General features: G+C 42.8%; 1 protein-coding gene across 5 annotated transcripts in view; it reads right to left on the minus strand.

Annotated features, from left to right (window-relative positions):
* The window catches only part of pds5b (PDS5 cohesin associated factor B), a 153,574-nt gene that overhangs the window by 73,236 nt on the left and 54,826 nt on the right, over positions 1 to 25,512 (minus strand). For all 5 annotated transcript variants that reach the window (XM_055636850.1, XM_055636851.1, XM_055636853.1 and 2 more), the window contains 8 exons: positions 24,657 to 24,751; positions 23,810 to 23,955; positions 19,191 to 19,342; positions 11,290 to 11,403; positions 5,891 to 5,972; positions 3,321 to 3,369; positions 3,022 to 3,161; positions 2,811 to 2,926 (listed from right to left, as the gene is read on the minus strand). In XM_055636850.1, coding sequence (XP_055492825.1) covers positions 2,811 to 2,926; positions 3,022 to 3,161; positions 3,321 to 3,369; positions 5,891 to 5,972; positions 11,290 to 11,403; positions 19,191 to 19,342; positions 23,810 to 23,955; positions 24,657 to 24,751 — 894 coding nt within the window. The remainder of the gene's footprint in view (positions 1 to 2,810; positions 2,927 to 3,021; positions 3,162 to 3,320; positions 3,370 to 5,890; positions 5,973 to 11,289; positions 11,404 to 19,190; positions 19,343 to 23,809; positions 23,956 to 24,656; positions 24,752 to 25,512) is intronic.

Consider the following 25,512-nt stretch of genomic DNA (forward strand, 5'->3'; position numbering starts at 1 on the left):
TCTCTCCAGAGAAGCTGCCTGTCCCTCTGAGTTACTCCAGCATTTTGTGTCTACCTTCGATTTAAACCAGCATGGCTTTCCTCGGCATTTACTGATAGATCCAAGGTCACTTTTCACTGACTTCAGTACATTGCTCTTTGCTGATAGACAGGGCATAAAAAAGGCAACAAAAAGACGCCCGGCACTAAATTAGGCAGTGTGGTCAACCACCCTGCTCTTGCATTTATGCCTCATTTTTAAAAACTTTTTAATGCGCAAAAAATTAATTTGGTCAATTCGACAGAAAAGTACCAAATAGAATTCAAGCTAGAATAGCATGAAGTAATATATTTGAGGAACTGCAAAATTTCTACAGAACACACAATAAGTGTTAAGGTAGTCAGAGAGGTTAAGAAACAGAAGGAGCTTGGGGCTGAAGTTTACAAGACTGTTAAAAAGGTTTTCCTTCAGTGAGGCAGAGAGTACAAGATCTGGGCAGTTATGCCGTGTACAAGAGTTATATTACACAGGGCACTATGTACAACAGTTATATTACAGTTTGAGCAATATGTTAAATTTTGGTCACAACTTCTACAAAAAATGATTGAGTCAGAGATTTACAAGGATGTTGCTAGGACAGAAAAAAATCTGTTTCTGTGCTACAATAGGTTTGCTTTGTTTGGAATAGAAGTGGCTGAGAAGACTCTTAATTTTGATGTTTTCTGACTTGGCCAAACCAAGCCAAAGCATTGAGCACATCAAGGCCAGTAGAAAGCCCGGGATGCACGTGTGGTGACAGAAGGCAAAGTCGGAATGAGAGGAGGAATCTGCACCGCCGAGAGCGAGGAGTCCACGTAGTGTTGGGGAAGGCCGTGCCGCTGAGAGCATAATGGGGCTGCCGAGAGCGTCATATTTCTACATTACATGGTTCAATTATTCCATTTCAGCGCCGTATATTCTTATCATTTAACACATTTATCATATTTTGTGATAAAAAGTTAGTTAAAACTTGTACAGGTGCACAACCTTTTATCCGACGATCCAAATAACAAAAACCTCCGAATAGCGACATTTTTTCGGTCCTTGAAGAAAGGTCCTTGAAAACGTTCACCGAGGGCGACCCGCAGAGGTGACAGCGGAACCTCCGGTCGGTCCTCGAAGAAAGGGGAACTAAATCCCCATTCATAAAGAGGTGAGGGTATATTGCGCGGGAGGGTTAATAATTGACAATATGCTGCTACCTGCCCGCTGAGTTAAAAAAGATCCCACGGTAGACACGATACACAGTGTATCGTGAGTCTTGCGTGGGAACGTTTTAACTCAGCGGGCAGGCAGCAGCAAATTGTCGCTCCCTTCAGTTTCACCCCACCTACACCCCTCTGCTTCCCGGCCATGTGTGTGACCCCTTCCCTCCCCTCTCCAGCTCCCCGCTCATTGCACCGGCGCGGGGGCTTTGCACTGTCTTCACGTCGGCGATTCTAGCAGCACAGTGCAGTCACCGGAGACGTCAGGACCAACGGGACACCGACCCCCAGGCCCACCGCAAGCACGGAGATCCCAGAGACCCACAGCCAGCAGCAGCCCAGCCCCGTTCCAACTCCAGAGGAAAACTGCAAACTGGCCGGAGACGTCAGGACCACCAGAAGCCGCTCCCCGATGGGCCGCTATGGCAACAAGTGGCAGTTCGCCCACAGCCCGAGCTGCGCCCCCTCATCGGGACACCGACCCCCAGGCCCACTGCAAGCACGGAGATCCCAGGTCAGCAACTCCAGCCCAGCCCCGTTCCAACATCAGAGGAACACGCAGTGTATGGGCAGAAGCTGATAGTGTGGAAGGTACTTCTTGTTCTTGGGGTGGCGCAGCTCGGGCTGTGGGCGAACTGCCACTTGTCACCGTAGCGGCCCATCGGGGAGCGGATTCCTCTGGAGTTGGAGGGGGAGGGGGGTATTGTGCTGTTTGATCGCCCCCTGCTATCCCAGGGACAGGGAGACAGGACGTTCACCGAGGGCGGCCCGCAGAGGTGACAGCGGAACCTCCGGTCGGTCCTCGAAGAAAGGGGAACTAAATCCCCATTCATAAAAGAGGTGAGAGTATATTGCGCGGGAGGGTTAATAATTGACAATCTGCTGCTACCTGCCCGCTGAGTTTAAAAAGTTCCCACGGTAGGCACGATACACAGTGTATCGTGAGTCTTGCGTGGGAACTTTTAAACTCAGCGTGCAGGCAGCAGCAGATTGTCGCTCCCTTCAGTTTCACCCCACCTACACCCCTCTGCTTCCCGGCCATGTGTGTGACCCCTTCCCTCCCCTCTCCAGCTCCCCGCTCATTGCACCGGCGTGGGGGCTTTGTACTGTCTTCACGACGGCGATGGCTGCAGGTCAGTGCAGTCACCGGAGACGTCAGGACCAATTGGACGTCGACCACCAGGCCCACCGCAAGCACAGAGATCCCAGAGACCCACAGCCAGCAGCAGCCCAGCCCAGCCCCGCTCCAACTTCTTCTGCCGGGATCAAGGCGCAAACTCGCGACCTTGCGGATATGAGCCGAGCACTCTACCACTGAGCCAGCCATTAAAATCTACGCAAAAAAATTTCCATTCCGAAGACCGATAAATTCAGAATTACGAAAGGTGTCTGGTCCCAAGGCTTTCGGATAAAAGGTTGTGCACCTGTATCATAACCTATTGGTAAAAATGGTCCTGGATTGGTGTTGTAGCCAGCTGCGTGGACCCTGTTTTAACCAGTAGCATATGTTCAGGAATTGTAATAATGAAAAGCAGTTCCAATACCAAAATAAATTATAGACTTTTCCCTATTATATTAAAATAATACCTAATGGATTCGGTGTCTATATGCACAGGTGCTATCCTCTCCAGGAGAAACTTCACCATTTCCAAAAATGGGTTTGTCGGTTGTTTGGGGTTACTTAATTTTCGGGTGATTTCACGCTGTCCACAAAGAAGAAGAAAAAATATTTAAACAAAGAAAGTGTATTGTTAGAAATGTTCAATGCACTTGTGTATTTAATGATTTCTGCTATTACCACACATCCTTCTGCCAGCTTGCAGGAACAGTTTGGACTAACAAGCACATCCAGTTGAGACCTGATTCGTTCATCTTCTTCTAAAAATTGATCAAATTTCTTCATGAAGTCCTGGGCTTTTCCTGGATCAGGTAAGTTTTCTGACAACAAAATATTATTTTGATTAGACCTCCTGATATAATAATTGTATTGTTCATCCTTGTTGCTGCTTAAAGATCATTATATTCATTACATCCAATTAAGAGAGCACAATATTATAAACAACAGGCTTGCAAAGACATGCAATTGTAAGTACTTACTGGCAATGATCATTACTTTTGAGAATATGGCTTTATCAGTGGGATCAGACTAAAATGTAAAATATAAAGAAATTAATAGATTTTCACATACAATGGTAATTCGTTTAACAATTAAAACCACAGACAATTGCCCAATGGAAAGCATTTAAGAGTTCACTCCAATTAAAAATAAAACATTGTTTACACACCACACGTTTGCTTACCATCAACAAACAAGGCAGAATATTGCACTTTACTGCATCAGGGATAAACGAGCTGACCAACAAAATTGATTTCAGACAAAGCGGTGATAAATTTAGGGGTGCAGTGGTTGCGTTGCTGCCTCAAGGCGCCAGAGACCCATATTCGATCCTGACTATGGGTGCTGACTCTGCGGAGTTTGTACGTTCTATCCGTGACATTTCCCTGGGTGCTTCGATTGCTCCCACACTCCAAAGACAGGTTTGTAGGTTAATTGGCTTCATTAAAAATGTTAAATTGTCCCTTGTGTTGTATGTGCTGGTGTAACAGGAATCGCTCGTTGGCGCGGACTCAGTGGGCCAAAAGGCCCGTTTCCGCATTATGTCTCTGAATAAAATTCATTGGAATTCATTGCCACAGACAGCTGTGGAGGCCAAGTCAATGGATATTTTTAAGGTAGAGATTGACAGATTCTTAGTTAATGAGGGTGTCAGAGTTATGAGGCGAAGGCAGGAGAATGGGGTAGAGAGGGAAAGCTACCCCAGGCATGATTGAATGTCGGAGTAGACTTGATGGACCGAATGGCCTAATTCTGCTCCTAGAACTTATGAACAAAATTAATTTGTGATAGGCCAAATTGCACTTACAGCCAGTAATTCCAAAAGAAACTGCTGGCTTAACTCGACTTGTCCAATTTGACTCGAACTTTAAAGTGCATTGAAACGTAGAAGGCCATAAAAATCCTACAGGCCAGATGTCAATGCAAGGAGCACCATTGGACTCACTATGGAGTTCACAAGTTCAAAAGTTCTATGAACAGAATTAGAACTTCCCCAAATATTATCCTCCAATTAAAAATGTGGCAATTTGTTTAAAAAAAAACTCAGTAGACACTCAATACAAAATTAATGGGAAGAATGCATTTGAAGAATTACATTTAGTGCAGCAGCACACAAAAAATATAATTTACAATCTTGGTTATTAGACAATAGACAATAGGTGCAGGAGTAGGCCATTTGGCCCTTCGAGCCAGCCATTCAATGTGATCATGGCTGATCATCCCCAATCAGTACCCCATTCCTGCCTTCTCCCCATATCAGAGCTGCCAAGTTTTGTCAGAGCATTTCAGTATTCTAGTACCTGAAAATCAGTATTTTGCTGAGGAAATCAGTATTTTTACGCGGTGCCATTTTGCTGAAAAAAATGTTTTTTATGTGCGGTCATACCCATGTAAGAGTACAAGAATGCATAACTTTGCTAGCAATTTACATGTTTTCTACGCACCTTACTTGACAGTGAATTCATTGCCATCTCTTTGTATACTTCTGTTTGAATGGCTGCTTCATGCTTTTAGCACCAGATGATGACGTAGAAGCCATTTTGGAACCCTCCCTCCCTCCCTTTCTCCCTTTCTCTCCCTCTTTCCCTCCCTCTCTTCCTCCTTTTTTTCTCTCTCCCTCTCTTATACCCACCCTCCATCTCCCCTTCTCCCTCCCCAAACAGTCTGTGACCCATAGCTTACCCCTTAGTCTTAAACTGTGGCCCCTGGTTTTGGACTCCCCCAATATCGGGACATGTTTCCTGCCTCTAGTGTGTCCAAACCCTTAATAATCTTATGTTTCAATAAGATATCCTCTCATCCTTCTAAACGCCAGAGTATACAAGCCCAGCCGCTCCATTCTCTCAGCATATGACAGTCATGCCATCCCGGGAATTAACCTTGTAAATTACGCTGCACTCCCTCAATAGCATGAATGTCCCTCCTCAAATTAGGGGGCCAAACTGCACACAACACTCCAGGTGTTGTCTCACTAGGGCCCTATACAACTGCAGAAGCACCTCTTTGCTCCTATATTCAACTCCTCTTGTTATAAAGGCCAACATGCCATTCGCTTTCTTCACTGCCTGCTGTACCTGCATGCTTACTTTCATTGACTGATGAACAAGGACCCCCAACTGGACACCATTTATATAGTAATCTGCCTTCCTCTTTTTGCTACCAAAGTGGATAACCTCACATGTATCCACATTAAACTGCATCTGCCATGCATCTACCCACTCACCCAACCTGTCCAAGTCACCCTGCATCCTCATAGCATAGTCCTCACAGTTCACACTGCCACCCAGCTTTGTGTCATCTGCAAATTTGCTAATGTTACTTTGAATCCCTCCATCTAAACGATTGATGTATATTAGAATAGCAGATTTGCAACCTCTGCCTCAGTTTGACCTCTCAAGAACCAATATACAAGGATAAGCTTGAACTGAAAGTCGTCGAGCCAAAAATATTTTTAAAAAATCATCGACATATTTCACGATCAGCATAACCTCCCTGGTGGCACAGTATTTCTCCCTTATTCTCTGCATACGGAGTGGAAAAACGCACTTACTTTCTGTTGTTTGTGCAAATCAAGCAAGTCACGTACATGATGTCTCAGCATATTTTGACACTTCCACATTTCGTTTAATGCCCTGTTAAAATTTGAAATAGAAAGCAAGGACGATATAAGCAGTTAATTTCAACCCAACTACAGCATCATTGCATTATTATTTTCAGATCCACTACAGAAATCCTCTTAAATTTCTTATGCCCTTCTGTAGCACAACAGGTCCAATTAATTCATACACTTTATTTAGTTAGCGGTGCTTGAGCACGTTGCTGGCTCTCATATCTGTGCCAATCACTTCTGCAACCAAGACTTTGAATTTATCCAATCAAGTTTTTGACCACTGTGTCACTGAAAAGGCTTTAATTTGCGAAAATGCACAAATTACATCCCAACAATTATGACCATGGTGCAAATTTCTTCTTAACCTTCTCTATCTCCTTGCATCTTTAAAAATTCTCATTCTGATCATCTTTATTTAATGCATCTCTTGTCCAGTTGCATGAGATTACCCGTATCTGATTAAAGTTAGACGAACAATGGCAATTCCTATCTCGATATTGCTGGAGGCAAGAATGAAGAATTTCTTCCATAAATTTCTCCCATGCTTTAAAATCCTTTCAGTTCCGTGGGAAATAAACTCATCGCAGCCATAAGGGAAATGTTACACGTGTCCATGTTAAAGTCAGTTACAAAAAAGATGAGTGGCTAATTTTCCCAGTCAGTCATGCTTGGTAACTAATGTCTTATTTGTACCCAAGAAATTTTAGGCATTTATTTATATGAAAATAGTCTACACTCACTACATGTTTCATGCTTTAATGGGAAAAGTAATGTAGCTTCCATCTCTGCTGCTCTTTATACACTGCTTACTAATTAATTTGACTTTGCCTACGACACAATACACTTCTTCTTGGGTTGCTCTTTAGTATGGAGGATGATTTGCTTCACTTTGCTTTCGTGAGTTGTGAGACAGCCAACATGAGAACTGCAGACTCTTTTACTAAACAGAACACGAGGTGGCTGAGGGGCAGGTGAGTAGGTTGTGAAGTGCTGCGCTCCTGCTACTTACGTAGGACTTCTGTGTCCTCTCCATGCATAGCCTCAAGGCTTTCAACTACCTTGACATTGGTTCACTTATCTTTCCAGTGAATCAGAATTTTGCAGACACAGGACAGGTGGTATTTTTCCAGTGCCTCAATATGCCTGCGCTCTGTTGTCCAGCTTTCCGATGCGCATAGGAGGGCAGGGAATAATGTTGCTCAGTCAGCATATTTTGTACTAAGTCTGAATATTTTGTGTGTATATATATATTCAATGGTATATGATCATACTGATCAGTTCTGTATTTATTTATGCCACTATATTCTGTTGTGCTAAAGCAAAGCAAGAATTTCATTGTCCTATTTGGGACACATGACAATAAACTCTCTTGAATCTTGATTGTTAAATTCCATTTTCCTCAAATAAACCTTAAATTCCATTTCCCTCAATTTAAACAAACCCCCTGCTGGACCCTCTGAAGTTTGCATACTGGGCCAATAGATCAGTGGATGACGCAGTTAACCTAGGCCTGCACTTCATCCTCCAGCACCTAGACTGCCAGTGGACCTATGCAAGGATTTTGTTTGGTGATTTTAGCTCTGCATTCAACAACATTGTGCCAGAGCTACTACACTCCAAACTCTCCCAGTTGACTGTGCCTGAACCCCTCTGTCAGTGGACAGACAGGAAGCAGCATGTGAGGCTGGGAAAGCACATCTCGGACCCGCAGACCCTCAGCATAGGAGCATCGCAAGGCTGCGTACTCTCCCCTCTCCTCCACTCTCTCTCACCAATGACTGCATCTCCATCAAGCTTCTCAAGTTTGTGGATGACACAACCCTGATTGGACTGATCCAGGATTGGGAGGACTCTGCCTACAGACAGGAAGTGACACAGCTGGCATCCTGGTGCCTTCGTACCAACCTGGAGCTCAATGCTCTTAAGACGGTGGAATTGATTGTAGACTTTAGGAGAGCTCCCCCTCCCCCCACTCATCATCAACAACAGTCACATCTGTGGAGTCTTTTAAGTTCCTTGGAACCATCATCTCCAAGGACCTTAAGTGGGGCTACCATCGACTCCAGTCAAAAAGGCCCACCAGAGGATATACTTCCTGCGGTAGCTGAGGAAACACAATCTGCCACAGGCAATGATAGTTCAATTCTATACTGCCATCATAGAGTCTGTCCTCACCTTCTCCATCATGGTCTGATTTGGCTTAGCCACCAAGCACAACATCCGGAGGATGCAGCAAATCGTACGATCAGCTGAGAAGGTTGTTGGCTGCAACCCTATTGACGAACTGTACACTGCAAGGGCCAGGAAGCAAGCGGGTAAGATCTCTGACAGCTCTCACCCTGGCCACAAACTATTTGAGGCACTTCCTTCTGGAAGGCGACTCCAGACTGTCAAAGCCGCCACAGCCAGACATAAAAACAGCTTTTTTCCTCAAGCAGTAGCTTTACTCAATAACTGAAAGCCTGCAGCTTCCTTTTGCTCTGGTATTTTATTTCATTCACATGTTTAAGCTATAATGTTTTATTCTTAATGTTTTAATGTGTAATGTTTTATTCTTAATTGTTTACTGTATGTCGTGTCATTACTTGCGAGTGAAGCATCAAGGCAAATTCCTTGTATGTGTACCTACTTGGCCAATAAACTTAAATTTAACTTAACTTAATGTGGCAAGGTTCATCGATATCTGCCCTTGCTAAGAAGTATGTACTGAGGTATGGGACATTTTCCATGTTTTCTATTTATTGTCAGAAGGCAGCTGTGACAGTTTGATAAAAGATCTTGGTCTTGTGGGTGTTCAGAGCAAGGTGTCAAGGGTTATGGGGAGGAGGCAGGAGAATGAATGGGGTTGAGAGGGAAAGATAGATCAGCCATGATTGAAAGACGGAGTAGACTTGATGGGCTGAATGGCACTAATTCTGTTCCTAGAACTTAAGATGACCCAACGTCGTGTATGCTTCAGTGAACAGACTGAATGTCATGTAGCAGACGTTTGGTCCACTCCACAACTCTGACCTCTTAATAGTGAATTCCAAATACACATAAGAAAAACATCCTGTTCAGAAATTGTTTACTATTTTACAAGTAGTACTTTTTTAGCCATCCTCCTCTGGCACCAGGCAAGTTATTACTAGGTTAATACACCTTTTTTTTTTGTTTTGTTCTGTTATCATTATTTCTTCATCAAAAGATATAGCACTAATGTTACATTAATGTTCTTTTTACATAGAACTTTCCATATGTAGATGAATGCTAGAAAAATCACATTGCTGGCATTTAAACTGAAACACACATGCACTAAATTTAATATTTTGTTCACTACCAACAACTCCATCTTCCCAGCATTACATTTCATTTGCAAGAACTATTTCTGTACTCAACTGCTAATTTTAATCATGCCAAGAAAATGCAAATCCCAGACATCTCCTATCTAAGACTGCCTCATGGTAAAATTATGGAAACAAAACTATATTAATCTAATGCAGTTCAGTACATTTTCTTTTAGTGAAAACTTGTTATCCTACTTTTAAATGTTAAGTAACAGTACAAACAATATCATATTCCTAGAGTAAAATAAATATTTTTTTTAAATTATTGATCGATATATTTGTAAAAATTGAACATTCTCTCCCTTCCCCTGGTGACTTTTCATGCACCTCTTTATAATACTGTACAACTTCAAAACAACATCATTGCTAATAACAAAAATGGTCTTAAGTTTTAGTGAAGCTACCACCTCTGAGTAGTAGCCCATGATGGTGGAAGTAAATTCGCCACAACAGGACAAATTAACTGTGAAGCTTAGCATTTTGCTCTAAGTGTAACAGAGTAGCTCAGGTTGATGAATCTCATACGGTAATTTGTAATTTAAAGGGAAATTTCATGGATGGATGGTTATTTGTAATTTATATAAAAGAAAATGTCATTCCATGCAGTTGCAAGATTTCAGTTCAAACTTTAAAAAGCATTCATGATGCAATGGATCAAGAGAATTTTACAGCCTTTTATAATTACTTTTCGAATTAATGGATTTCAAAGTTGCTCTGTCCCGCCCACTCCCCTGACATAGATAGATAGATATAATTTATTGTCACACAACCAGGGTTGGTGGAAATTTGGGTTGTCAGCAGCAGTACAATAATAATAAAGAACACACAACCACAATAAAACTGTAACACAAACATCCACCACAGCAATCATCACTGTGGTGGAAGGCACAAAATTTGGCCAGTCCTCCTCCATTTCCCCCCCGTAGCCAGGACCAGAGTCCAGAGTCAGTCCAGGATCGGCTCTTCCTCACCGGAGACCGCGGCTTTAAGATGGTGTAGGCCGATCGGTCGAGATTTAAAGACTCCGCCGCAGCCAGAAGCACCGTAGACTGCAGGGCTGGCGGTCGAAGCTCCCCTCCAGGGGTGATGGTGAGTCCATGCCGGACCCGCGGTAGAAGTTGGCCGCGGGCTGGCAGTGATGGCTTCTTCTTCCCCCGGGTCCCCCATGAGGGATCCCGGGCTGTAGACGCCGCGCCAGCTGGAACTCTGCAGACCGCGGCTTCAGGCTACCGGCAGCCCCGGGCCAGCGAAACGGAGCGCTCCCCTCCAGCGAGGGCTCACCCGCTCCACAACGAGAGTCCACGCTGCGCCCGCCGCTGAAGCTCCCGGGCGTGTCTCCGGGAAAGGCCGCGCCGATCCTTGATGTTAGGCCACGGGGGAGGCGACCTGAAAAAACTCGCCTCTCCATGGAGGAGGCGACCGAAGCAGTTTCCCCCTTAACCCCCCCCCACACAAAACACATGAAGGAACATTAAATACATACTTTAAAACATACTAAAAAATAAAAAAAAGTTGAAAAAAAACTGACGCGCTGCTGACATGGCTGCTGCCAGAGCAGCGCCCCTACAAGAATGGCTTCAGTCTGAAGAAGGGTCTCGACCCGAAGGGTCACCCATTCCTTCTCTCCAGAGCTGCTACCTGTCCCGCTGAGTTACTGCAGCATTTTGTGTTTACCAACACTTATAACAAACTCCACATTAAGCCATGCCCGTTCTGAAGTAGAAAGTTATACCCCGAGGATCAGGATACTTCACTGTACAACACCTCAGCAATTGACGTGATGCTTGTTCAGATGATTGTTCAGATCAGATTTTCAGCTATCCTCAAGTTACTGTTTATTCAAATTGCTTTAAATTATTTAAATTACTTGTTTAAATTATGCTTAAACTTTGATTAGCATTATATAATTGCATTTGGAGAACTTTGTTTTCTTGAAAACTTAGTCAGGTCAAAGAGAAGGCAGTAGATTACTCAGAATCATACACTTTAGTTGAACTAATTTTAAAAACATACTTCACAGCATTGGTGTCCAGGGTTGCGTAAAGATAGTATAAACACTTCATTCTTTCTGAAGTCTCCAAATTGTGAGGCACCATATACTGTGCAAATATCCGTTCAACAAGTAACCTGCAAGTTAGAATTAAAAGCAGTTTTAACAATTTAACAGCACATTTGGTTTGGTTTTAAAAATATTGCAGTATGTATTCAAAAGGTAAATTTATAAAAGTGAGCATAGTGATTAACACATTCAAAACAGATGTTGCCAACAAGTGTATCGTAACCAACATTGCACACAAGAGGTCACTCTTCCAATCCAGGGGCAAGTTTATCTGGCTACGTATCTATGCTAAACTCTTCAATGTGGATTATTTGTATTCACATAAAAATAGCCACCATGTCTTTTCATCTGTAAACAAACAGATTGTCCTATCATTTTTCTGACATGTTTTACTTTGGTTGATCAGCTCTGCACACTACAGTATTTAAAAAGCTCAAATACATAAATGCAAAATATATGCCAAGCAAAAGAACGGTTTATGATGTTATGATGTGTACAGACTGCGCTGAAATGGATGAACACTTTGCAATAAAGGCTGAATATTATAATCTCCAATCTTTAAAGAGTTTGCATATATAAAAAATGATTAATGTAATGCATCAATTACTGGCACAATTCAAACCCCTTTCCTAATATCAGGTCAGAAAATTTCAATGACAGCTCATTTTGAAAATTACAATTTCCCCGAATACCATTTGGATACCAAGGATTATCAGTCAATATATACAGAGCAAAGTCACCCTCATAATCTAGTATAGACACAAAATTCTGGAGTAACTCAGCGGGACAGGCAGCATCTCTGAAGAGAAGGAATGGGTGATGTTTCGGGCCAAGGCCATTCTTCAGACTGATGTTAGGGGAGTGGGCGGTACAAAGATAAAATATAGTCGGAGACTGTAAGACTGGTGGGAGAACTGGGATGGGCGAGGGGATGGAGAAAGGGAAAGCAAAGGGATACTTGAAGTTAGAGAAGTCAATCTTCATACCGCTGGGATGTAAGCTACCCAAGCAAAATATCTTCCTCCAATTTGCATTGGGCCTCACTGACAATGGAGGAGGCCCAAGACAGAAGACCGTGTGGGAATTGGAGGGGGAGTTAAAGCGTTGAGCAACCTGGGAGATCAGGTTTATGCAGACTGAGCGGAACAATCACCGAGCCTGCGCTTGGTCTCCACCCATAGGAACAGTGGATACAGTAGATGAGGTTGGAGGAGGTGCAAATAAACCTCCACCTTACCTGAAAAGACTGTTGAGGTCCTTGGACGGTTGCAGGAGAAAGTACCTGGTGGGGTGGGGGGTGGTTTGGGTGGGAAGGGACGACCTGACCAGGGAGATGCGGCGGGAACGGTCTCTGCGGAAAGCAGAAAAGGGTGGAGATGGGAAGACGTGGTTAACAGTGGGAGCCCGTTGGAGGTGACGAAAATGTTGGAGGATTATATGATGTATGCGACGGCTGATGGGGTGGAAGGTGAGGACACCTGTCCTTGTTATGATGGGGGGGGAGGAGGCAAGAGTGGAGCTGCGGGATATCAAGGAAACCCTAATGAGAGCCTCACCTATAATGGAAGAGGGGAACCCCCATTCCCTAAAGAATTAGGACATCTACGATGACCTGGTATGGAACACTTCATTCTGGGATGTGGCGGAGATGGAAGAATTGGGAGTAGGGGATAGAGTCTTTACAGGAAGCAGAGTGGGAAGAAGTGTAGTCTACATAGCTATGGGAGCCAGTGGGTTTGTAATAGGTCAGTCGATAGTCTGTCTCCTGTGATGGAGACGGTGAAAATGGTAGGGAGATGTCGGAGATGGTCCAAGTGAATTTGGGTGCAGGATGGAAATTAGTTGTGAAGTTGATGGTCAGTGAGTTCTGCAAGGGTGCAGGAGGTAGCACAGATGCAGTCATCAATATAGCGGAGGTAGAGTTCGGGGATAGGGCCAGTGTACGCCTGGAACAGTGATTGTTCAACGTACCCTACAAAGAGGCAGGCATAGCTGGGGCCCATGCGAGTACCCAGGGCTACGCCTTGGATTTGGAGGATGTGGGATGAGTCGAAGGAGAAGTTGTTACGCGTAAGGACCAGACTGTTACGCAGAGGAGAGCGTTAGTAGACGGAAATTGGCTGGTTCTGCGATCAAGGAAGAAACGGAGGGCTTTATGTGGGGTATGGAGGTGCAGAGTGACTGAACATTCATCTATCAAAATCTAGTCATGTGTAGAGCACAAATTCTAATCAAGATAAAAAATAACTTCATAAGCCTTTGGCCACCATATTGACTTGCAGATTAAATAAAAAGCAATTTCAATTAAAATTCTGAATGACTCTGCAATTACAGCCCATGAGAAGAGATGTAACGGAATAAAGATAAACAAGAGATTATATCGTCCCAGATTTAAGTCTTGATTTTCATACAATCCTGATTAAAAATTACTGCAAGTAGAGATTCACTCTGCCAAGTCAAGATGCAAAGAAAAAGTTGTTTATTTATAAAATCCTTAATTCAAAAATCACAGACAGGTGTAAATCAGGATGATGTTAAGAATATTTTAAAAAAGGACAAAGCTTTACAGACAAGCTGGGTTTTAAAGCAACTTTCTGAAGGTGTGACTGTTGCGACTTAGGGAGGAATCATAAGGAAGCAAGTTTAACATGTCCATTGGTCTGGCGACCGGATGCCAAAGTCAAAGAGCAACAGCTTTGGATGGGAAAAATGTATTACAGAGCTCTCAGTTCATTAACATATACTAAAGAATTGTTTACACTATCTTCCTCGCAATACTTGTGAGATTTCTCTCCAAGTTCACTTTCTCATTCTTGTTCTTCATGTTTTCTATTGTAACTATACATTCAATGGGACAGATGTGATTGCAAAACAGAGCTGTATTGGAGTCTCAAAACATTACACTTGTATTAAGTGGCAGAGACCAAATACACAAAAAATAAATAGGTCTTAGTACAGGGCAGGAAAGGTGACGGACAGAAAAATAATAATACTCCTGAAACTGTCAAGATCAAAAAGGTAACAAATCCAAGCATGAGAAATTTTGCAGTAGAAGTTAAGATGGAATAGAGGTCATACCAATGTTATCTGGGAGAGGATACGGGTGCCAAACTTGGCTCAGGGTTGAACAGCACATCCTATTAGGAATTATATGCTTTGGCCAGAGTAAGAAGTTGGGGGAAAAAAAGTAACAGTTCGCTTTGAGCCAATGATTCCTTGTCGGCCGATGGGGAGTAGGGGAGTGAATTTGGAGGAAGGTCGAGTCAATTTAGGGGCTGGGCCAAAAAGCGACAATAGACACAAAATGCTGGAGTAACTCAGGCAGCATCTCTGGGCTAGTCTGACGAGTCTGAAGAAGGGTCTCAACCCGAAACGTCACCCATTACTTCTGTCCAGAGATGCTGCCTGACCCGCTGAATTACTCATGCATTTTGTGTCTATCTTCGGTTTCAACCAGCATCTGCAGCTCATTCCTACACATTCTACCTATAAGTGACACTCGTTTATTAGTTTTACAGCATAGAAGCATACAGCACCTCTGCTTGGTGTGTCAAACCTTCACAGAGTCAGCTTGATACATCACAGAAAGTTCAGGCGAGTGCTCATCTATTTTCTTCCCTCAGCCTCAGTGACAATGATGTTTAAAGGCAGGGTTGTTGCCATGACTTGAGGGCCTGAGCTATAAGGAGAAGTTGATTAGGCTAGAACTTTATTCCTTGGAGTGCAGAAGGCAGAGGGGTGATCTTATAGAGGTACATAAAATCATGAGGGAAATAGATAGGGTGAATGCACAGCGTAAGGGAAATCAAGAATCAGAGTACTTAAGTTTAGGGTGAGAGGTGAAAGATCTAATAGGAACCAGAGGGAAAACGTTTTCCACACAGGTGGCGGGTATATTTAATTATTAACATGGATCATTGACAAGCTCAATTTATCACTAAAATCATTTCACAGGATATTAAGGAACACATCACTACTACGTTACACTACAACATATCCAATAATAGGTACTCACAACTAACTAGATGGTTAGCCCTTTTATTTACAAAACCTGATGTAGTCTAATATACTCTGTCAACATTTAACACAACCAGCCATTCTCTCACGTTACCTAGGAAAGAAATGGTAGAAAGCACTTTCTTCATGGAGAGGGTGGTGGTGAAAAGGGCACTTGGTGTTGGTCAGGAAGCAAGAATGCTCTGGTCACCTGCTGATAGCTACGCTAAGCGATGGCCATTGCCGAGGAACATTTCACTCCTCTTATACAGCTGCCAACTCGTCCCCCAGCCCCTGCCAACTGTGGTATTGTTCCTCCTCCATAATCCTGCTTCCAGGTTCCAATGCCTTACGCAATAGCCTCTGCTAGTCATGGCCCTTGGTGTCTGGCCTCCAGTTCTAGCTGGACTCACTGCCTCCAACCACTAGTTACTGCCTTCACATCTCGAACAGTATGATTATCTGGCCAAAAGTGATTAGACAGTATCTTCCCATGGAGATACCCAAGTGCTGAAGATTAGTGGCTGCTGTATGGGTCTATACAAGCCAGGTATAATGGGAGGGGAACCTCCCACATTATTTGGGTTCTGGAGGACTGGTCAGAATAGTTGACTCTGTCCATGTGGGTCAGGAAGTGCTAGACATGGGGTGGTTTGGGATATGGTGTGCATTCACACTGGGTTTCTGTGTATTCCCAGCAAATGGATTAAATCAGAGCTGCCAAGTTTTGTCAGAGCATTTCAGTATTCTCGTACCTGAAAATCAGTATTTTGCTGAGGAAATCAGTATTTTGAGGAAATGCGCTGGCATTTTGTTGAAAACTTTTTTTATATGCGGCCATACCCATGTAAGAGTACTAGAATGCATAACTTGTTTATTGTGTATTTGTAATACAGTTTATTGTGTATTATATGTCATAGCTGCTTTACTGCATCTCAATCTCTCTCTCTCTCTGTGTTGGCTGCAGCCATCGTCTGCTTCGGAAAGTAGGACGGTGATTGGTCGCAACACCGCTCGGAAACTGTGTCTGATTGGCCGCCGAGTGACCAGCGCATTATGTTATTGGACACAATGCCCTTGGAGATAGCGGCTGATTGGACGAGAGGAAACCGATTCGTTGATTGGACGGGAATTGTAAGGGAAGCTGGTCGGTGATTGGCCACCAAATAATCGGGCACAAAAAATGGACAAATAGGAAAGCAAAAAGGTACACAAAAATGTTGGAGAAACTCAGCGGGGGTGCAGCAGCACCTATGGAGCAAAGGAATAGGCAACATTTCGGGGCAAAACCCTTCTTCAGACTAATGGGGTGGGGGGGGCAGGGAGAAGAAAGGAAAAAAGAGGATAAGCCCGAGGGCTGAGGGAGAGATAGGAAGGGGAGGAGACAGCAAGGGCTAGTAAAATTGGGAGAATTCAATGTTCATGCCCCCCGGATGCAGACTCCCCAAGGTGCTGTTCCTCCAATTTCCGGTGGTGCTCGCTCTGGCCATGGAGGAGACCCAGGACAGAGAGGTTGGATACAGAATGGGAGGGGGAGTTGAAGTGCTGAGCCACCGGGAGGTCAGGTTGGTTAATGCGGACCGAGCGGAGGTGTTCGGCAAAACTATCGCCAAGCCTCCGCTTGGTCTCACCGATGTAGATCAGCTGACATCTAGAGCAGCGGATGCAATAGATGAGGTTGGAGGCAAAAATGCTGGAGAAACTTAGCGGGTGAGGCAAAAATGCTAGAGAAACTCAGCAGGCGAGACAGAATCTCACAAAATCTCACTCGCTGAGTTTCTCCAGCATTTTTGCCTCACCGCTGAGTTTCTCAGCATTTTTGCCTCGCCCGCTGAGTTTCTCAGCATTTTTGCCTCGCCCGCTGACCCGCTGAGTTTTTCTCCAGCATTTTTGTCTAACCCGCTGAGTTTCTCCAGCATTTTTGTCTAACCCGCTGAGTTTCTCCAGCATTTTTGTCTCAGCCGCTGAGTTTCTCCAGCATTTTTGTCTGAGCCGCTGAGTTTCTACAGCATTTATTTCTACCTTTTATTGTTCCAGCATCTGCAGTTCCTTTTAAAAATAACGTGGGTGAATGACTTTACCTGCACACCAGGAAGAAGTTCGTGCTCGCGGTCCCAAGCCCTCAATGAAAGTGAGTTTTAAGAGATTCTCCCGTGAATTTTATTCAAAGGAACGCGGCGCCATTAATACTTGGTCAAAACACAATTACATTTACTGAGGAATGTGGATCGATGTATTGTTGACACATTGTATAACTACGTGTTAACTTCTGCCTGTTAACAGTGGCAGTTAACAAATCGTTTTCGTCTCATGGCCAGTGCAGCGGCGACTCGTTATCGTGTAACTCGTTATCGTGTAACGATTATCCATGGTCGTTTTTTAAAAAAAATCCGTATTTAACGTGAATTCATGTTTCCGTATTCGTATTGCATTTCCGTACGAAATACGGAAAATCCGTACTACTTGGCAGCTATGTTAAATGGAAGGCTGGTGATTACTGCAAGTCAGGTGGAATTTTACAATTTTTCTTAAGGTAATTTTGAAAATGTTTGAATTTATTCCTCAAACCACCAGTGTGTCTGTTTTGGGAGTCTGGTATCTGACATGCGAGCAACTTTTGGTAGTCTGCCCAATTGGTTGAATGTAATAATTGAGCATAGAACAGTAAAAGCCCTGTCCCACTGTACGAGTTAATTCCAAGAGCTCTCCGGAGTTTAAAAAATCAAACTCGTGGTAAGCATGGAGAATGAACGTAGCGGGTACCTCAGAGCTTGGGGACTTCTCTTAGCGGCTCGTTACGCTACGGCAGGTACTTGTGAAGACTCGCTATCGGCAGGTAAGCGCGGGGAAGACTCGTGAAGATTTTTCAACATGTTGAAAAATGTCCACGAGAGCTCAGAGTACCGACGAGTGGCCATTACCGTAAATCTCCGAGTTCGAATCAGGGCAAACTCGGGAGAGCTCTTGGAATGAACTCGTACCGTGGGACAGGGCTTTAAGTAATACTAGAAAAGTATAAAGTTGATAATGGCTGAAATTGTAAATAATTATAATATACATATATATCTTTAGACAATGTTACTATTTTGTAAATGGCAATCGATAAACCGCTTAATCTTCTACTATATACCAGGCAATTAAATTACTATGTGCCAGTCTGCTGCAGTTATTAAACAGATTATAGGTCATGCGATCATAAAGAAATTCTTTCCATTTCCTTCATGTGGTATCACCACAGAGAATCAACAAAATAAGAAAGAACAAAAATGTTCATTGGAATAAAAGGCAAAACGATCCTAAACAAAAGATCCAGGGCAAATAAAAAGTCAAGGAGAACGCACTGAGACCTTCAGATATGCTGCAATACTGTTGATTAGAAACAAGTTCACAATAGAACGTGATATAAAGCAAAGCTTGTGTTTAAATGGGAATAGAACTGAACATTGTGAAGATATTCACGTATACAAATAGTAGGAATATTACCCATCTTCTTTGCATAATCTATTACATCACTTTTCCATTATATTTTAAATTAGGTAAACTTTAGGAATAAAAAACACTCCAAATAGTCAGTCGGTCATACAGTATCTGAGCACCGAGAAAGTGGGTGGCTTTTCACTGGAATTGGAAGATGCTACAAATGGACAGAGCCAGAGTTAATGAGCAGGTAACGATGAAAAAGAGATCTGTGATAGGTTGGCATGATTTTTCATTTCAGATTTACAAAATCTGTTAGAATTTGGGGGTTAAAACAAAACAAATATTCTTCTACAACAATGTAAGCACAATATTATAGATCTGCAGCAACACCAATTCCCAGTTATCTGCCTTACATTTAGGTCTGAAAGTTATCACGTACTTGTCATCAATGCTGTTTTGATAGTATATATGCAGAAGTTTGTCCTTAATCCATGAAATTTGTTTGGAAGCCTCTTTTCCTGCCTCAGCTTGTAAACAATACTTTTTATAGATCTGTGCCAGGCCCATCATAGCTTCTCTTCTTACTCTCCACTGTGGAGGGGAAAAACGTATTACTATATAAACATTAAAGCTTTGGATTTATGCATTTGTAAATATAGTTTTTATGTGTGTGTGTGTGTGTGTGTGTGCGCGCGCACACGTGTGTGACGGAGGGGAAAAGATTTATAGTAATATGATTCTTCAGAAAAAAGCACAGCAAAATAATTCATTGCCAGTAAGAAGCCACAAAGTGTTGAGTAAGTGCATGAGCAGCATTGTGAAAAAATTCTCAGCCTGGACAAAATTTCAACTCATATTGGGGTTAGTACATTGTATACAAGCAATCAATACAGCATTTGGTGTCTTTCTTTGGTATAATTAGCATCTGCAGTTACTTATTATTACAATCAGTAAGTACAGATGTTTGGTTAAACTACAAAAAGCGAGCCTGGAAACCCCATTGTGACATTTAGTATACGCAGATCTTGATGCAAGCTCTCCAAGTCCATTAAAATGTGGAATGTTCTCAATTTTCCCATTGGCAACTTCATGAGGATCACACAGTAGTCATAGACAGAGACAAAGAGCATGGAAACAGGCCCTTCAGCTGGCTGATCCCATGCCAACCATCACCCACCCATTTACACTACTGCTGTTTTAACCCCTTTTTTATTGTAATTAAGCTGGAATGAGTGCAGAGAAGATTTACGAACACGTTGCCGGGACTCAAGCGCCTGAGTTAGGAGGAGAGATTTTGTAGTCTAGGACTTTGTTCCTCAGAGCACAGGACGCTCTGCAGTGTTCTTACAGGTGTAGAAAAGCATGAGGGAAAATAGGGTGAATGCACAGAACCTTTTTTCCAATGTAGGGGAAATCAAGAACTCGAGGGCATAGGTTAAAGATGAGGGGGAAAATTTAATAGGAATCTGAGGAGCAGCTTTTCCACAGAGGATGGTGGATATATGGCAAAAGCTGCTAAATGAAGTAATTGAGGCTGGTACAATAACATTGAAAGTTGTTCTGATGGTACATGGATATGAAAGGTTTAGAAGGATATGATCAAACGCTGGCAAATGGAACCAGCTTAGAGTGGTATCTTGGTCGGCACGGACAAGTTGGGTTGAAACATAGAAATTAGGTGCAGGAGTAGGCCATTCGGCCCTGCACCGCCATTCAATATGATCATGGCTTATCATCCAACTCAGTATCCCGTACCTGCCTTCTCTCCATACCCTCTGATCCCCTTAGCCACAAAGGTCACATCTAACTCCCTCTTAAATATAGCCAATGAACTGGCCTCGACTACCCTCTGTGGCAGAGAGTTCCAGAGATTCACCATTCCCCGTGTGAAAAAAGTTCTTCTCATCTCGGTTTTAAAGGATTTCCCCGTTATCCTTAAGCTGTGACCCCTTGTCTTGGACTTCCCTAACATCGGGAGCAATCTTCCTGCATCTACCCTGTCCAACCGCTTAAGAATATTGTAAGTTTCTATAAGATCCCCTCTCAATCTCCTAAATTCTAGAGAGCATAAACCAAGTCTATCCAGTCTTTCTTCATAAGATAGTCCTGACATCCCAGGAATCAGTCTGGTGAACCTTCTCTGCACTCCCTCCTCTATGGCAATAATGTCCTTCCTCAGATTTGGAGACCAAAACTGTACGCAATACTCCAGGTGTGGTCTCACCAAGACCCTGTACAACTGCAGTAGAACCTCCCTGCTCCTATACTCAAATCCTTTTGCTATGAAAGCTAACATACCATTCGCTTTCTTCACTGCCTGCTGCACCTGCATGCCTACTTTCAATGACTGGTGTACCATGACACCCAGGTCTCGCTGCATCTCCCCTTTTCCTAGTCGGCCACCATTGAGATAATAGTCTGCTTTCCTGTTTTTGCCACCAAAATGGATAACCTCACATTTATCCACATTATACTGCATCTGCCAAACATTTGCCCACTCACCCAGCCTATCCAAGTCACCTTGCAGTCTCCTAGCATCCTCCTCACAGTTAGTGTCATCCGCAAACTTGGAGATATTGCCTTCAATTCCCTCATCCAGATCATTAATATATATTGTAAATAGCTGGGGTCCCAGCACTGAGCCTTGCGGTACCCCACTAGTCACTGCCTGCCATTGTGAAAAGGACCCGTTTACTCCTACTCTTTGCTTCCTGTTTGCCAGCCAGTTCTCTATCCACACAATACTGCCCCCCAGCTTTAGTTTGTATCATCTCTTCCGTCGAAACTTGGAAGAGACACACCATATTGGTTCTCCCCTTCAATTCCCTCATCCAGATCATAAAATATATATTGTAAATAGCTGGACTCTAGGTTTCCCCAGCACTGAGTTAGACTAACTGCGGTACCTCCCCCCACTAGTTCACTGCCTGCCATTGTGAAAAGGACTAATTTACTCCTACTCTTTGCTTCCTGGGTTTGCCTGGCCCATTTATCGGCCTATCCACATCAATACTGAACCACTTCCCCCCAATGCCGTTCCTCCAACTGCTTTAAGTTTGTATACAGATTATTTATCTTCTTATGAAGACGGACCTTGACGTTTGCAGTCAGTGTTTTATGTTTCCCTGCCATTTGTTTTTCTTTCATAATCTATCTTTTTTCCTTTCCTAATAAGCCCTTTGTCCTCCTCTGCTGGTCTCTGAATTTCTCCCAGTATGCTGCTTTTTCTGGCTAATTTGTATGCATCATCCTTCGCTTTGATACTATCCCTGATTTCCCTTGTTATCCACGGATGTACTACCTTCCCCGATTTATTCTTTTGCCAAACTGGGATGAACAATTTTTGTAGTTCATCCATGCAGTCTTTAAATGTCTTCCATTGCATATCTACCGTCAACCCTTTTAGAATTAATTGCCAGTCAATCTTGGCCAATTCACGTCTCATACCTGCAAAGTTACCTTTCTTTAAGTTCAGAACCATTGTTTCTGAATTAACAATGTCACTCTCCATCCTAATGAAGAACTCAACCATATTATGGTCACTCTTGCCCAAGGGGGCACGTACAACAAGACTGCTAACTAACCCTTCCTCATTACTCAATACCCAGTCTAAAATAGCCTGCTCTCTCGTTGGTTCCTCTACATGTTGATTTAGATAACTATCCCGCATACATTCCAAGAAATCATTTTCCTCAGCAACCCTGCCAATTTGATTCACCCAATCTATATGTAACTGTTTTGCCTTTGTCGCACGCATTTCTAATTTCCTGTTTGATACCATCTCCAACTTCACTACTACTGTTAGGTGGCCTCTACACAACACCCACCAGCGTTTTCTGCCCCTTAGTGTTTCGCAGCTCTACTCATACCGATTCCACATCCTCCAAACTAATGTCCTTCCTTTCCATTGCGTTAATCTAATGTCCTTCCTTTCCATTGCGTTAATCTAGGAGCCACTCTATGACTCATCAACTCCCCTCAGATACTACCACCCGTCTACACACTGTGGAAAATATAGTGGCAAATCGTTCTATCAATCTAGAGACAAAGTACTGCAGATGCTGGTTTATACCAAAGATAGATACAAAGTGCTAGAGTAATGGGTCAGGCAGCATCTCTGGAGAAAAAGCATGTAGGAATCACAGAGGGGAAGCAATGAGAGGGTGTTGCAGAATTATCCCGGAGAGAGGAAGTGAACGTATTCAAAGCAGGCATATCTAAACAAAGTAGATTTCGCAGTGGAGCAGACAAAATGTAGAAACAAAGAAGTATAGATGCTGGTTTATACCATGGACACAAAGTGCTGGAGTAATTCAGTGGGTCAGGTAGCATCGCTGGAGAAAAAGGAATATTTTTCTCCAGAGATGCTGCCTGACCTGCTAAGTTACTCCAGCACTTAGTGTCTATCTTTAGCCTATCAAGCACCGTGGCTTTGGGATGTGGGAGGAAACCAAAGCTCAGAGGAGACCCATGAGATCACAAAAAAGTGCAAACCACACAAACAGCATTGAATGTCAGGACTAAATTTGTGCGTGTGGCAGCAGCTTTACTAGCTGTGTCGTCCTAAATAGGGAAAATCTCAGATAATGTATTCAGCTATTTAATAATACATAAATACCAGCCTCTTTTTCTGTCAGCACAAACGACCGTAATGTTGCAATTTAAGAAATCTTTAGTTCAATCTTGTTCTAGCCTCTGAACAGCGGTCAAAGAAATGATTTGCAAGGTTCCAAACATGAACACAAAGCACTGAAGCATAAAATATGCAAAACAATCAATGACAAGAAGCAACATTTGTAGATCTGGTTCACAGTAAATCATGTTCAACTGACATATCCAAGACTTTACAACAAAACTAAGAACTGATAATTCCCTAAAATAAAGAAAGAAAAAGGTCATGAGAGGCCAAGGGAGTCATGGAAAACAATGGTTTCTAAATCCAAACTGTAAACATCATGGAGAGTACTTGAGGGATAGTTTAAGGTCAGTGGGTGGTTGGTAAAAATTTAAATATGCAGCAGTACGAAGCATTTCAAAGAAAAACTAAATTCTTCTCACCCGCTTGTCTAACGTCCTCTCTCTTACAAAATTTAGCAGGTGGTCATTCACAAGTGAAAGATCCTTTTTAGCAGCAGTTACAATGGATACAATGACATCGTGCCTTATCGCTTCTTCAGGATCATGCGATCTGACTTTGAGAAACTCTGTAATAGATAGAGGAAGGTAAAATCAACTCCAAACACAAAATGACGAGTACAACTCTTCACTCCCAAATCATTCCTTTCATCACCCTCCAAAATTTAGTAAAACGTTGCATTTACTTTCTGATAAAGCCAGGTAGTAAGAGGGAGCAGGGGAACTGAGAAAGAGATAGATGCTAGTGGGCTACAGGTGGAAACAGACAATGGAAATAAATATGGGCAATGGAGCCATGTGTGGGGAGGGTGAAGGGTTAGGTAGAAACAGAGGCTAGAAGGTGATACGTGGAACCAAATAAGGAACGGGTGATGGGCAGATGGAATCCAGCATGGGGGAATGACAAATTTTGTAATGTATTTAAACTACATTAATTTCACCTACAGGTATTAAATATCTTATTTTGCTCATTTTAAAATAAAAAAGCCAAAATTGTGCAAGATCAAAATTCCCATATTCGCAACAACAAAAATACATTTTTATCTTCTTCTTGAGTAAAACACAAAGTGCTGGAGTCAAGCAGCATCTGTGGGGGGAATGGACAGGTGAAATTTCATGTTGGGATCCTTCTTCAGACTAGGGTAGCATCCAGCATCTGCAGTTCCAGCAGAGTTCCAGCATCTGCAGTTCTTTGCAACCCCCTCTTTATCTTTTCCTGGTTACAAAAATCAGTACATGCTTGACAAATTAAATTCAACTGCATACTTACCAGTAAGGTCTTTCGCTAAATCCGGATGGTTCATAAGACAGTGGCTTGCAAACTTCACACATTCAAGCCGGATAGGAACATGGATGTCATTGAATCTACAGGAAGAACAGTGATAATGCAAAGATAGAAACTATTTATTTCATGGGCATTTAACCATTATATTTCTAATCACCCAATAGCATCATTAATTTTAATGATCAGTACGCTTGAAAACAACATGGTGGAATATAGCAAAATTATAGTTTATTGCATAACAATTAAATGTGACATTTGCTGGAGAGTGGAGCAGTCATACAGAATTGATGTTCTTATAATATTAACAATTTTATAAATGCATGATTTTATCTGAAACATTTTGCATTTTCGAGGACAATATTTCTCTTTAGTTGAAGCTAATTTGTCAGTTGCTCCTACACTAATTGCAGTCGAGTCAATCCTACAAAGGAAACAACTGCTGTTCAGAAAAATGTGATGTCCTTAATGGTTAAATCTTGATCTTTTATGAATTGCTGTAAAGGATGATGATCAATTAAACCAAATCTACACCGCGGAAAAAAACCTCAATGCATGCCAACATTTATGTTTGCTCAAACCCCATATATCTTCAAACAAACATCATTAACCTCTGCTCCTTTTCCTTCAGCATCGTTTTCCCTTAAATCCACCCATAAGCACAATGTTAATTATGGTAACAAGGTTTTTGCTGCTGTATGGGAAAGGTCTTGCCATTAGGCAAGAGATATCGAAGCATCAAAGCCCGGACTACGAGGCTGCTAAACAGCTTCCTACCACAGGCTGTGAGGCTGCTAAACAGTCACTCTGCACTCACAGTCACTTGACTTGACTCTGCGGCTGG

This window comes from Leucoraja erinacea, chromosome 6 (genome assembly GCF_028641065.1).
Source record: "Leucoraja erinacea ecotype New England chromosome 6, Leri_hhj_1, whole genome shotgun sequence".
Classification (NCBI taxonomy): domain Eukaryota; kingdom Metazoa; phylum Chordata; class Chondrichthyes; order Rajiformes; family Rajidae; genus Leucoraja; species Leucoraja erinaceus.